The sequence below is a fragment of the Macaca nemestrina genome, chromosome 7 (assembly GCF_043159975.1).
Source record: "Macaca nemestrina isolate mMacNem1 chromosome 7, mMacNem.hap1, whole genome shotgun sequence".
In the NCBI taxonomy this organism is placed as follows: domain Eukaryota; kingdom Metazoa; phylum Chordata; class Mammalia; order Primates; family Cercopithecidae; genus Macaca; species Macaca nemestrina.
In genome coordinates this window covers 3,999,755-4,013,662 of record NC_092131.1, presented here as the reverse complement: position 1 = coordinate 4,013,662, position 13,908 = coordinate 3,999,755, and the positions used below count along the sequence as shown (strand labels likewise).

The following is a 13,908-nucleotide window of genomic DNA, read 5'->3' as shown; positions in this document are numbered from 1 at the left end:
CTATCCCTACCTCCCCCACCCTGCAGGATGAGCCCAAGGAACGTGCTAGGCTCCACACCCAGGCCTGAATGCCCTCAGATGCTCAGGCCTGGAGCTCCTCCCTCATTCTCCCCAGTGTTCCTGCCTGCACAGCCCAATAGACATGAGGAAAGGGGCCCATGGACTAGGTGGGACAGGCAGAACAGAGTGGCCACCTGCTGGCTTCTGTCCCTTCTCACGGAAGGCAAGGCCCACGGCAGGCCCAGGACTCAGACTCCTGGGGCCTGGCTGCCGCCCTTCCCCCTCCCCCCTGGGAAAGGAGAGGCACCACTCAGAGGCAGGCAGGCCAAAACCCTAGTTTATTTCAGCATCAGCAGTATCTTAGCCATCAAAAAAATAAACTCTACCAAGGGTGACGAAGTCTCTACAGCAAGGCTAAGGGCTCGCCAGGCGGCGAACATCAGGGGTGCATGGTGGGCACTGCCCAGGCAATAAGTTAGGAAGCAGCAGGGCTGGTGTCGGGTGTGGGCCAGGCTTCACTTCTGGGCAGGCATGAGGTCGTCGATGGCCTGGCCCTGCTCCAGCCGCTGCTCCATCTCGATGAGCAGCTTCACTCCGTCCACCACCATCTGCACCAGCTCCACCTCCGAGAAGCCCAGGCGGTCAGCGTTGGAGACGTCGAAGACCCCGCCCACTGCAGCCGTGTCCACACCGCCTGGGGAGACAGCAGGTCAGGGCGGAGGAAACAGGGCTGTCCAAAGGCCAACAGGAAGCCTGCAGCACCCGCCCTGCTCACCTGTGCCTCGCTTCTGAAGTCGTAGCCGCTTAAGCACCTCCGAGAACTTCTCATGCTTGCCCAGGTGGGGCAGCTTGATGTGCACTCCTGCCCGCAGCCCTGTGCCCAGGTTGGATGGGCAGGTGAGGATGTAGCCCAGGTGAGGGTTCCACATGAACTCATAGTTCTTAGACTTAAAGAGAGTTTCAATCTGCAGACGGAGAAAAGGGTATGAGGGAGAAGGCCTGCCCGAGACCCCCACAGGCCCTGAGACTCCCAAGTCCCAGAAATCCCCCAGGGGGACTGATGGGGCACCCACATCCCTGCTGGAGCCCTGGGGTCTGGGCCTGCCCCGTTCCTGGCACCTGGGTGAGGCCGGTGCAGAAGCGGGTGAACACCTCCTTCATGTTGCCCCCCTTCTGCATGGAGATGACCCGCAGGTGGTCCTCCTCGTTGACCCACACCAGGAAGGTCTTATTGTCATTGTGCCTGCGGGAGGGCTGGTCTCAGGGCATATCCAGAAAAAAGCCCCAGGCCGTCCCCAGACCAAAGGAACTTCCCAAGTCCCCGAGGTGCTGCTCGAAACCGTGCCCTGGAGCAGGGGCTGCTGCCAAGACTCCGCCCAACACGGGGCAGGCGGGGCCGAGACGCCTCACAGTGAGCAGAACCCCGGCTGCCATCACGTCGTGCAGTGGTCTGAGGTGGGGCAGGGCCAGGGACCGCCAGGACAGCCCCGCCCGCCCCCCACAGTGGGGGTAGGAGCCCTGCCCCCGGAGAAGCTTCTGCGTCACCAGCCCCTGGTAGAATCCCAGCGACTGAGGAGTGAGAAAACAAGGAGCTCCAGCTCCCGAGGAGCGTCGGGCAGAGGTGCCAGGGGCCCCGCCCCCACCTCACGTCTCTAGAGGGGCTGAGTCCTGAACCCCCAGGGGCCTGGGCCCAGTACCTTAACGCACCTGCTCGGCCAAGGTCACCTGCGCGGGAGGCGCAGCACGTAACCCAGACCCGGAGCGCGGCCGGCCCCTCCCTCCTCCTCCTCCTCCTCCTCCTCCTCCTCCCTCTCCTCCTCCTCCCTCTCCTCCTCCTCCTCCTCCTCCCTCTCCTCCTCCTCCTCCTCCTCCCTCTCCTCCTCCTCCTCTCCTCCTTCTCCTCCCTGCCGCGAGGGGCCCCACCCCGGCGAGGGGGGAGAGAGGGAAAGGGGAGGCGGCGGAGAGGGCGGACGCCGCGAGAGGGCGCAGAGGGACACGCACCAGATACCGCGGGCGTCGGGCCAGTCGCGGGCCATGCCCGAGGCCAGCAGCAGAGGTGACACGGGCTTGTCGAAGAGGAAGTGGTCGTCGATGAGCTGCTGCTGCTCCGCCTCCGTCATGCTCTTGAGCGCGTAGTACCGGCCCGCCAGGTCGCCGTCCAGGCTGGACAGGGCTGCGGGGCGTGCGCTCAGGACGCTCGGCTGCCGCGCCCGCCCCTCCAGCCCACAGCGCGGACCCGCCCGCCCCCGTGCTCCACCCCGGGGGACGTCAGAGGCCCCCACCCGCCCAGACTTGCGGGCGTCCAGTCCTCATGGCCCGGGCGACGGTCCCAGTCGGTGACCCCGCGCCAGGACCCGCCCTCCCTGGGCCCCAGGCCGCTGTGGGCGCGGGGCTGGGCCTCCGTCCCTCGGTCCCTCCGGGAAACTGAACCCAGGGGCGCGCAGATAAGAGCGCGGCGGCGGCTGCCGCTCCCAGGCGACATAAACAAAAGCGGGCGGGGACCGCGCCGGGAGGGGCACGCAGCCGCCGCCGACCCTTGGCCCGCCCGGCCCCTACCTTCCACCGCGAGCTTCTCGATGGCGCGGCGCTCCCCGCGGCTGCAGTGCGGGGGCAGGCAGAAGCCGCGGATGCTGCGGCCCGTGCGCACCCGCGAGCTCAGCACGTAGTTGGGGTCCAGGTCGTCGCCGCCCTGGGGGGCGAGACGGGAGTGAGCGCCCGGAGACCCCGGCCCGGCCCGCCCGGCCCGCCCGCCGCCCCGCACCTGCAGGTTGTCGGGGTTGAGGTCGGTCTTGTGCTCATCGCTGGGCTTGTAGCCGCCGTGCCGGTCCTCGATGATGGGGTCGAAGAGATCCTTGAACACGTCGTAGGACTCCTCGTCGCCCGCCACGCAGCCCACGGTCATGATGTACGGGTGGCCTAGGGGAGGGGGCGCGGGACGGAGACAGTGACGTCACTGCCGGGCCCGAGCGCGCTGCTGAGGACCGTGCGGCTGCGCGCGGGGAGGGGGCGCCGGGACCCCGGCCCCGAGGGGTCGCGTACCCGGGTTGTCCACGCCTGTCTGGATGACGTCGTCCAGCGTGAAGCCGCTCGGCGTGCTCTTGGCGCGCAGCTCCGCGTACAGCTCGGGGGTCAGCACCTTGGCCATGTGGTTGTTGTGGGCGCTCAGGTCCGGGAACTCGTCCTCGGCGGGGAAGCGCAGCTTCAGCGCGTTGTGGCTGTTGGAGAAGGGCATGGCGGCGGCGGGCTGCGGGGAGACGCGGGGTCAGCAGGGACCGGCAACCCGGGGTTCCCGGACTCCCGCGTACCACTCAGGCCCCCGCCGCCGGGCCCCTCGGCGCCCCCGGGACGCGGCCAAGGTCAGAGGGGTCCGCAGCGCGCGCGGGGAGCGCCATCATCGCCCCGGACCCCCGGCCGGTCCGGCGCGCGCTCCAGGCAACGCGCCCGGAGCGCGTGACGCCGCAGCGCCCGCGCCCCCTTTGCACGCAGCGCCCCTAGCCCCGGCGCCGACGCCCCCGGCCCCCGGGCCCACTCACCGGGCGGCCGGGCGGGGGCGGGGGCGCTCCGTCCGTCGGCAGCTCCCGGAGCGACGCAGGCGAACAGCGGCCGCTCCGCGCTCCCGCGGCTCTTAAGGGACGCAACGAGGGCCGCCCATTGGCGGCTATTTATAGCCCATTCATTCCATTGGCCCGCGCCGCGGGGTGGTGCCGCCGCTTTGTCCGCCGCCCGCAGCCCCTGACACCCCCGGCCGCCCACCCGAGCCGTCTCCCCGCTGGGACCCCGCGCAGCCTGCCCAGTCCCCCGCCCAAGACCTCGAGGCCGAAACCTCAGATCCTTGAATATCTGGATCCCCTCGCACGCCCTTGCCTCCGAGCGGGAAACTGAGGCGGAGAGCCTCTGGGCACTCGAGGACGCTCGGGTTCATCCGCATCCTCCAGCCTGCCCGCCTAGTCCAGCCAGCCCCCGCGGCGGCGGCGAGGGGCCGGGCGAAAGCGTTCAGGGCTTCCGCAGCAGGTACTGCCCCCACCCCACCCCCGGCCGGTGCGAGCTGGCCCGGAGCCGCCGACCTTCCTCAAGGTGCCCGCAGGCATCTCCTGGGCGATCTTGGTGCAAAGCGAAGGCGCGCGGGAGGCGCAGTCTGGCTGCGGCCCAGCCCGGGGGCACCCGCGGTGCCCTGACCTTGGACAAGTCCTGGGGCTCTGGGGAATGCGAGCCAGAAACCACGCGGACACTGTGGTCTTAAGAGGCCGCTGGCAAGTGCAGCCTTGGAGTTTCCAGACCCCAACCCTGGGCCCTCTTCGCAGGGGACAAGCTCACCCGACCCCCAAAGGCAGTCCCCAGAGACTTCTGGCAAGGATGGGAGGAAACGCTAATAAACAATAAGCATAAATGCGATTTAAAGAAGAAGAAGAAAAAAAAAATCTCACGAATAACTAGAGTCATGCAAATTAAGCAGTGACTCCACCTCTCCCTACCCCCAGCACTCCCAGATCGACTCCAGCCAGTGCTGGCTATGAGTTGGAATGAGGGGAGACAGGCGTCCGCACGCTGCCTGCAACTTGAATTGCTGCCTGCTTTTTGCAAGGTAATTTGGCAGAATCTATTAACATTAACAATGTTGGAACTCCGTGACCCAGCAATCCCCCTTCTAGGAATGCAGCCCTTAGAAAGGATGTCTCAGTTCTCTCCACTAATGGACCAAGAGATCTGTGGAGGGAAAAACAAACACATCTGGATACAACCCGATGCCCATCAGGCGGGACTGGCCAAGGGTAGGAAGGCACCTGCTTGCTATGGAATATTATGCAGCTGTTAAGAGGGGGAAGTGGAGTATGTGGGGTTAATATCCATTAAAGACCCTCCTCCGTTGCTCTGTGAATAAAGCAAGGAAGGGGGGAACCCTTATCTGTGGGTATATTTGATATAAATCCCTCCAGCAGTGGCACAGTGAGCACCTGCCCGGTGCCAGCCGCTGGGGATGCATCAGGCAGCAAGGTACACAGCGCCTGCTGCTGGCTGGAGGAAGACTGGCCATGAGCCAGCAGTCCAGCAAACCAGATGACATCACATCAGTGCTGCTGGGGTCAGGGGGACACAGAACACTGCAGTTCCAGGTATAAGGGATCCCAAATAGATGCCTCTGAGGAGAAGGCACCAGAGCCAAGGCCCAAAGGCAGGGGAAGCCCATTCACCTCTGCCTATGTTAGCATCTATGTGTGGGCCCTGCCTCTTGTCTCATCCCCATGCTCACTGCAGAGGAGACACATGCTTCTTTGCTTCTTAGCATACTTCGTCCTGTTCCAAGTCAGCATTTTTTAGACTAATAAAACCAACCGATGTAAAAAGGCAAATGGCCTCTCTGGGCTGGCCAGACAGCAGGTGTCCCTTAGGCCTGGAATTCCTGCACTCTGTGCCCCATGCAGCCTCTTCCCCTAATTTTAGATATTTCTGCAGCTGCCCACCCACTACCCCACAAAGCCTGAAGGGCTTAAGTTTCTGTTTCTGGAAGGGATAGCTGCAGCCCCTGGAGGCAGACTTGGGGGACAGACTTGGGGGCCACACTCAGGACTTCCTCTGTCTTCAGCATCTGCAGCTTCTCAGAAGGCCACCCCTCCCCTCTCTCACCCTCCTGGCTGACAGCCTAACCTGCTTCCCCAGGCCCCCCATGGGAAAGGACCTCCTTTCTCCTTTCCTGAAGGGGGCCAGCCTCTCCACACCTGTGGGTATTTCTCATCAGGTGGGACGAGAGACTTAGAAAAGAAATAAGACACAGAGACAAAGTATAGAGAAAGAACAGTGGGTCCAGGGGACCAGCGCTCAGCATCCGTGACCCGCGCCGGCACTAGTCTCTGAGTTCTCTCAGTATTTATTGATCGCTATCTCTACTATCTCGGTGAGGGGGATGTGGCAGGACTATAGGGTAATGGTGGGGAGAGGGTCAGCAGGAAGAGATGTGAACAAAGGTCTCTGTGTCATAATAAGTTTAAGGAAAGGTGCTGTGCCTTGATGTGCACGTAGGTCAGATTGATGTTTGACTTTACACAAACATCTCAGTGCAGTAAAGAGCAGTATTGCCACCAGCACGTCTCAACTCCAGCCATAAGGCGGTTTTCTCCTATCTCAGTAAATAGAATGTACGATCGGGTTTTACACTGAGACATTCCATTCCCAGGGACGAGCAGAAGATAGATGCCTTCCTCTTAACTGCAAAGAGGCCTTCCTCTTTCACTAGTCCTCCTCAGCACAGACCCTTTACGGGTGTCAGGCTGGGGGACAGTCAGGTCCTTCCCTTCCCACGAGGCAGTATCTCAGGCTGTCTCAGTGCGGGGAAACCTTGGAAAATACCCAGGCTTTCTTGGGCAGAGGTCCCTGCGGCCTTCCACAGTGCATTGTGTCCCTGGGTACTTGAGACTGGAGAATGGCAATGACTTTTACCAAGCATACTGCCTGCAAACACATTTTTAACACAGCACCTCCTGCACAGCCCTAAATTCATTAAACCTGGAGTCAACACAGCACGTTTTTTCGAGCACAGGGTTGGGGCTAGGGTTACAGATTAACAGCATCTCAAGGCAGAAGAATTTTTCTTAGTACAGAACAAAATGGAATTTCTTGTCTTCTTCTTTGTACATAGACACAATAACAGTCTGATCTCTCTTTCTTTTCCCCACACTTCCCCTCCACAGGCAAGGGCAGAACTGCAGAGGGGAGGTCCAGAGGGCAGGGCTGCCTATGGCAAGCAGTGAGCCGGGCACTGGGGCGGCTCCGGGCTGGGGCCGCTGGCAACCCTCAGCCTTTTGAGGTGGGTATTTTTGTCCCCAGTGTGCAGACAGAAGATCATTTTATTTTTGTTTTTATTCTGTTGAGACAGGGATCTCGCTGTGTTGGCCAGACTGGTCTCAATGTGCAGATAGATCAGAAGTTGGGTGACAGAGGTGTCCAGTGATGGGTCCAGAAATCCTGCCACCCTCCCAGAGCCCGGCCCTGTACTAGCCTGCCTGGGGCAGACCCACAGTGCAGGGGGCCAGGCAGCTGTGATGGGGGCAGCAGCAGCAGATGACAGTGGGGAGGTGGCCCTCAAGGCCTTCAGACACAAATGTCAGGGTGAGACCCCCCAGGCAGGGGCTGATTGGGAGCCTCAGTGGCCCCCAGAGCAGGGGCACAAGGGGAGGGGCCTGGAAGGTGGCGGCCTCCCCTCCAGCTGACTCCCGTCTGCAGACCCCTGCTCTCCCCAGGGCCCACAGGAGCTGCTTTGGCAGCATCCAGGCAGGAGGCTGGATGACGTTACCAGGCCAGTGTTTGGTCAGGTTCCTCAGAAACCACACCTGGTTACACATGAACCACTGGGCCTGGAGGGGGCTTCGAAGGAGGCCCAGGCCTTTTATCCACAGAACATGAGCCCGCTCCGCAGGGCAGGCCCAGGACAGGCTGCAGGTAGGCACCGGGAGCCATCCTTGGAGTCTGCTCCCAGAGTACAGCCGGAGGCAGCATTGCTTCCTCCCAGTGCCCTGCCGCTGACTTCTGCAGAACCCAAAGAGGAAGTGGGCTGAGGTCAGGAGAGGACAGGGGCTGACTGGGGTTCACAGAGCACAGTGGGGTAGGAGGCTGTGCTGGTCAGTGGGGAGGGGGGACTGCAGTCACGTGGTCCCTGCCAGGCATTTGGGCAGAGCAGCCTCCCCAGTGGGCATCTTCCTGCCTGTTCCCACCTTTCTTCAAATCAGCCACTGGTTCTCTGAAGCTGGTTTACTGACTTTAACTATTAATTAATTAATTAAGAGATGGGGTCTTGCTATGTTGTCCAGGTGGAACTCCAACTCCTGGCCTCAAGCAGTCCTCCTTCCTCAGCCTCCTCAGTGCTGAGCTTTGTGGGTTGACTGGCTTTAAATCCTAATCCCACTTTGACCTCACTGGCTGTGACCTTAGGCAAGTTATTTAAGCTCTCTGAGTTTCAGTTTCCCCATCTGTGAAGTGTTCCCTCCCTCCTAGGATCCTGGGGAGAATTCAATGCGATGACACAGCTGCGCATCCACAGCATCGGCTCTTGTTAGGGGAGCCCCAGCACAGACTCTGCACAGGGGTTCATCAGCTGGGGTAGAGGCGGTGGTTCTGCTTGAGGACTCAGGCTGGGGACTGGGGCAGGCTCAGATGGAGCAGGTGGGCAGGGCTGAGGAGGCTGCCTGGAGGAAGCAGCTCTGGAGGAGTTGACCAGCCATAATGGACAGAGGCAAGTCGGAAGTTGGAACCAAGGGAAACCACCACCGAGTCACCAAGTCCTAACTTAGGCCCTTATAGGCACTTGGCCTTGACTCCACACCACAGCTGAGAGGCTGGGGAAGAGAAACCCAAGAGAAGTGGAAAGTCAGAATCCCCCAGGGGAGAAATTAGGGGGTGACTCAGGGGGGTGCACCATCAAGGGAGACAAGCACCCGCTCGAACACAGGCTGGGGAGCTGCGGATGGCTCTGGGTTGTCTCAGCGTTGAGAGCAGAAGGCAGGGAGGCCATGAGGCAGAGGGACAGGCAGTTGGTGGCCAGTGTGGTGGCCCCACAGGGATAGGAGCCCACAGAGTGGGAGGCCATGGAAGGCCTCTCGTCAGCTCACTCCTGGGGGCTCTCAGCTGCAGCTAGGGCAGGGACACAGAGGGGCTGAGGTTGGAACCCTGGGTTTCCATGATGGACCCTGAGAAGCCAATGCAAGGGCCACAAACACCGTGGCCTGGCCTGCCCCAGAGGCGAGAGAGTTGAGAGTGTTCCACAGGCTGCCGGGGCTCCAGAGCAGAGCTTGCTCTCAAGGAGCCTGGCCACCTCATTTTACCAGGCTGCAGTGGCTGAGTGACTGGGGAAGGTGGCCTAGGGTCATTGCTAACTGGCTGGGGTTCGGGCATAGGCTAAACCCTAGGCTGGGTAGGGGAGTCTCTGTTCCTCTCCAAGCTCGGGTCCTGGGAGCTAAGGGCTGGAGGAAGAAAATCTGTGTCCCCTGCCCCCGCTCCCCTGCACACACACTCCACAGAGAAGCCAGCTGGGAATGGCATTGCTGAGACAGAACACCACTCCCGCTTCCCTTTTTTGCCTGTCCTCCAGCAGCACCTCCTCCAGTCTCCTGCTCAGGCTCCTCACCAGACTCCAAAGTGGGCCCAAGTCATCCGGTTCTCATTATGCCTTGGTTCCCAGGAGGGGATACATGACTCCCTCTCCCTCCTAGAAGCAGCTCTGCACTCAGGAGAACGTGCCCCCGTCGGGGGAGGCAGGGCTTGGGCGGAAGGCCACTTCTGCAGACTTTTCCAGGTCCCCATCTGCTGCACAGAGCTCTGGCTGACCCTAGCCCGAGCCTTTTAGGACGGCCCCTTGACCTGCGATTCCTTTCTGGAATTCATCTTAGGGCCCAGTCAGGGGTGTTTCCAGAGCAGTCTGCAATAACAAAATGTCTATGGCAAAGTGTACTCATAGAGGACTGGGCAGTGAGCCACGGGCCAGCCCTCTGGTGGATCCCCAGGGGCTGTCGAAGGGGTCCGGGACAGCAGTGACAGCCAGGCCTTGGCTCCTGCCGCCCTTCAAATGTGCCTGGGTGCGATGGCGAGCCGCGGCCGGCGGGGCGGGGGGACCTTTGGTTTGTTTGTTATTATTTGTAGAGATGGTGGGGTCTCACTACGTTTACCGGGCTGGTCTCGAACTCCTCAGCTCAGAAGAACCTCCCGCCTCGGCCTCCCAAAGCGCGGGATCACAGGCGACAGCCACCACGCCGGCCGGCCGCCATGTGGATTTTGTACAGTCTTTCGATCTTCCAGCGACCAGCAAGTGTAAACAGAGCAGCTCACATGAGGCAAGAAGTCGCCCAGGAAACGTCCTCTGGGAGGGGCGGGAAGGGCAGCCTGGCGCTCCCAGGATCCCGTGCGCGGAGGGGGCGAAGCGGGGCGCGACGTCATCAGCGGGCGCGGAGCCGGAAGTGTTGTGGCCGCCCCAGTCGCGCGTCGCGGAGGCACGTGTGGAGCCCCGGCGGCGGGAGCGTCGCAGGTGAGACTCCGCGGGGCCCAGGGTGGCAGGGCGCGGGTGAGAGTGGCCCGGGCCGAGCGCGGCGCGCAAGTCCTGTTCCTCCAGCCTCGCATGGGTGGCCCCCGCCGGCCCGGCCTGGCCCCTTGCTGCCTCTGCACCGGCTGGGCGGTGTTTGCGTGGACGGCCAGCTCTGAGTCACCAGCCCCTTCCTGGGGAGCCCTTACCCCTCTGTCATACCCTGCTACCCAGCCCCTGTGGGGGAGACCGGGGCGAGGAATCAAGCCTGGCTTGGAGGTGACCTCATTGACCATTTGCCTCTCCCACGCCGGTGGACACCTCGGAAAGGCGCTTCCTCCTCTCACACCTGGGGAATGGGAGTCAGACTCATGGAGAAGGGTGATGGGAGGGTCGGGTCCTCACTCCGGAAATCCTTGGGACCGACCTCCGCCATTGCCAAGCCTCTTGTCTTTTCATCTCTGCTTTAGGCTCATAGTCCCTGTCTCTTGTCGTAGACCAAGAAAGGCTTCAGAGGCCAGGCCAGAGTGCAGCGCTATTGGGCTCCCTGTCAGGCAGTTGCAGAGACTGAACTAGCCACACCCCGCCCATGCCCACTGCTGGGATGTAGGCCTCGAAGCCTTCTACCTAGACCCCAGACCCTCATCCTGCCTCCTGACTTGCTCATACCTACACACACCCCTCCCCAGGTCCTTGGCACTTGCCAGACATTAGCACCATGAGCTTCGTGGCATACGAGGAGCTGATCAAGGAGGGTGACACGGCCATCCTGTCACTGGGCCATGGTGCAATGGTGGCAGTGCGTGTGCAGCGTGGGGCACAGACCCAGACCCGGCATGGTGTCCTGCGGCACTCAGTTGACCTTATCGGCCGCCCCTTCGGCTCCAAGGTGACGTGCGGCCGAGGTGGCTGGGTGTACGTGCTGCACCCCACGCCGGAGCTCTGGACGCTGAACCTGCCGCACCGCACACAGATCCTCTATTCCACAGACATCGCCCTCATCACCATGATGTTGGAGCTTCGGCCCGGCTCTGTGGTCTGTGAGTCTGGTGAGTTCCTCAGGCTGCCTCAGTTTAACTCGGAAATTGACACAAAGGTGGAGGTCAGAGCCTCCAGCCTGCACTTCCTACAGACAGATGTGGCTCCTCAGTTTCTATTTTCACATCTTTCCGGGACGCGGACAGCAGGGAGTGAAGGTGGAGGCAGGGAAGCCCGTTAGGAGGCTGGTGCTGTAACTGGAGTGAGAGGTGGCTGTAAATGGACCAGGGGGAGCTGGGGAGGACTGGTGCTCTAGTGAGGGTCCTGCTTGCCTTGGTGGGGTGTGGCCAACTTGATGCTTGGCGCTGTCCTAGGTGCTGACCGTCAACCTCTAGTCCTCGGTGCTGATGGTGAAGCAGAGAGAGTTGCCCCTTCTGGAAAGAGGCCAGGGCTACCCCAAGGAGCTCACTGTAGGTGGAGAGTGTTCCCATCCTCATCCATGATCAGATCCTCACCTGCCACCAATGAATGTGAGCACCATTGTCATTGAGTCCAGGGCCTGGGCTGTGGGAACCCTGCACACATACAGGTGCTGCCCGGTGCAGTGATTGAAGCCAAGATTGGCCCCAGGCACTTAGGCGTCTAGGTTGTTGGTGGCATGTTCCTCACGGGCAGGAGAGCTAGGGTTCAGGTTCACGAAGAGTGCCTAGCACGGCCATGCTGGCTTTCTGAGGGCTGCAGGTCACCGTGTCCCTCTCTGGGGTGTCTGGGTGGGAGGGGTGGAGAGCAGGACTTAGCCAATCCCATCAGCTGCTGCTCCTGTGCATCCTGTGGCGGGTGCTGGCCTCTCCGCCCCTGCCCCACTCTCGCGAGAGAGCTCAATCAAGCAGCACGCTTCTTCTGGCCTCCTCAGATATGCCAGGTCCCCTCCTCGGAACCGTGAACAAGACAGACCAGGTTCCTGCCCTCGAGGAGCGGGGACACAGCCTGGGTGAGCGACTCAGTGCCACTGGTTACTGTGAAACTTGTGAGACAGGGCTGCGTGTCTGAGGGGGACCCAGAGTGGGGTCCCTCCAGCTAGGCCAGGCAGGGAAGACCTCTCTGAGGATGGGACATTTGAGTTGAACATGATGAGAGGGGGCCTGCGAAGAGCCGAGGGACAGCGCCACCAAGGAGGAACATGCCGAGGCCCTGCAGTTGGAGTGTGCTGCCGAGTCAGGCTCAGTGGGGGAGGCAGAGGGGCTGGGAGTGAGGTTGGAGGGGAGGCGAGCTCCACCCTGGAGGCCAGCAAGTCTGACTTGCCCCTGAGTGGGAAGGAGGCATGGCCAGGCTCTGCGGGGGGGAATAGGCAGCAGACTAGGAGCACCTAGGGGAGGGGCTGCTCCCTAAAAAGAATGTGGGAGGTGGCAGGACATGGGATGGGACAGAGGGAGTGGAAGCACCTCTATGGGTCTGGCCCAAGCGCTTGCGATGCTCAATGCAATTTGGGTTCGAGGGATGGGTAGCAAGTGTGCAGTAGCTGCTCTAGCAGGAGTCTCGAGTGGAGGGGCCTGGGGATGGGAGTGACATCAGGTAGATGACCCCTGAAGGTGGAGCAGGAGGAAGGACGCAGGCCCTGGCCCTTTCCACGGGACAGGAAGTCAAGCAGAGGGGCCATCCGGAGGGAAGCTGGGGCAGGTGTGCTGGGGAGGACTGAGGCTGTGTGGCTGGTGGCCAGGCCCTGCGTCCTAAGTCCAACCAGGCCAGGGCAGAGCCCCAGCCCCCGTGTGGTGGGGTCAGGCTTAGGCAGGCTTGGTGGGGGTGGGCTGGACCAAGGGGACCAAGGAGCTTCTGGGGAGAGGTGGGCATGAGGACGGGCAGGGTAGGCCACCATTGATGGGGACTGAGGAAGGGATTGGCCATGCCTGGAAGGAGACAGGGCTGAGCGATGGGATGGGCCTCTCTGTTCCCCCTGCACATATTTCCCCTGCACATATTTCCCCTGAGGCTCCAGTCAGCTGGGCTGCTCTCAGTGCCTATACATGCGCCAGGCGGGATAGGGCAGAGTTGCCACTGGCCTGGCCTGTGCCCACAGCGGACACCACAGCATACACAGCCTGTCAACCCCAGCTCACCCCTAGACAGGGCGTCCAACCCAAGGCTAGCCCAGGGCTCTAGGCAGCGGGGACCACACAGCCCTGGAGTAACGCCCGCCTGTAATCTGGGGTCCTCCCGAGCACTGTGTGGGTCTCCAGGGTGAGGTGGGGGTTGTTTCCTGGGAGGCTGTGGGTCCCGAGCAGTCCCAACTGATGCCTTGCCCTTCCCATCTTGTCCTGCCAGGCACCGGCAGTGGCTCTGTGTCCCACGCCATCATCCGCACCATTGCACCCACGGGCCACCTGCACACGGTGGAGTTCCACCAGCAGCGGGCAGAGAAGGCCCGGGAGGAGTTCCAGGAGCACCGTGTGGGCCGCTGGGTGACTGTGCGCACCCAGGATGTGTGCCGCAGCGGCTTTGGCGTGAGCCACGTGGCCGACGCCGTCTTCCTGGACATCCCGTCACCCTGGGAGGCTGTGGGCCACGCCTGGGATGCCCTCAAGGTCGAAGGTGCACTAGGGGTTCCGGGAGAGGTACAGCCCGGGCGGGGTTGGGGCAAGGGTGCAGGACTGAGGGGTCCAGAAACCAAGCCACACCATGGCAGTGGCTAGGCCAGGGCCTCGTCTTGGCCTTAGATGAGGAGTGGGTCAGGCTGGCCAGGGGAGGCAGAGCTGAGGAGGATGGGCCGATGGGGAGGATGTCAACCCCCGATCGGGAAAGGTGGCAGTGCCACCCAAGTGCAGGGCAGGCCCGGCTGGCGGTGTGTGGAATCCCCTGCCCATGCTGTTTCCCGAAGTCTCTCCTCCCACGAGCTCTGGAGCCCAGGGAGCTGGCCCCTTTTAGGGAAGATGCTG

At 62.1% G+C, this 13,908-nt stretch overlaps 2 protein-coding genes across 8 annotated transcripts in view; one reads left to right on the top strand and one right to left on the bottom strand.

Annotated features, from left to right (window-relative positions):
- Positions 1–319: 319 nt before the first annotated feature.
- LOC105489815 (creatine kinase B) lies at positions 320–3,631 on the bottom strand. 2 transcript variants are annotated; one of them, XM_011754946.2, is made up of 8 exons: positions 3,534–3,629; positions 3,040–3,244; positions 2,762–2,916; positions 2,557–2,689; positions 2,002–2,173; positions 1,120–1,243; positions 776–965; positions 320–694 (listed from the first exon to the last, which is right to left on the bottom strand). In XM_011754946.2, the coding sequence occupies exons 2-8, from the start codon at positions 3,230–3,232 to the stop codon at positions 516–518; spliced, it is 1,146 nt and encodes a 381-aa protein (XP_011753248.1). In that variant the 5' UTR covers positions 3,233–3,244; positions 3,534–3,629; the 3' UTR covers positions 320–515. The 2 variants fall into 2 exon arrangements, with proteins under 2 accessions (XP_011753248.1, XP_024651164.1); XM_024795396.2 differs by having other exon boundaries at positions 2,557–2,916; positions 3,534–3,631.
- A 103-nt stretch (positions 3,632–3,734) lies between these two features.
- Positions 3,735–13,908, top strand: part of LOC105489814 (tRNA methyltransferase 61A) — a 17,128-nt gene continuing 6,954 nt past the window's right edge. The window contains exons 1-6 of one of the 6 annotated variants that reach the window (XM_011754943.3): positions 3,735–4,582; positions 6,684–6,799; positions 9,674–10,006; positions 10,690–11,049; positions 11,353–11,508; positions 13,298–13,564. In XM_011754943.3, coding sequence (XP_011753245.2) covers positions 9,748–10,006; positions 10,690–11,049; positions 11,353–11,508; positions 13,298–13,564 — 1,042 coding nt within the window. In that variant the 5' untranslated portion in view covers positions 3,735–4,582; positions 6,684–6,799; positions 9,674–9,747. Of the gene's footprint in view, positions 4,583–5,621; positions 6,800–9,673; positions 10,007–10,689; positions 11,050–11,352; positions 11,509–13,297; positions 13,588–13,908 lie in introns of those variants that run through there. The other 5 variants (XM_071099513.1, XM_071099515.1, XM_071099512.1 and 2 more) reach the window with 5 other exon arrangements.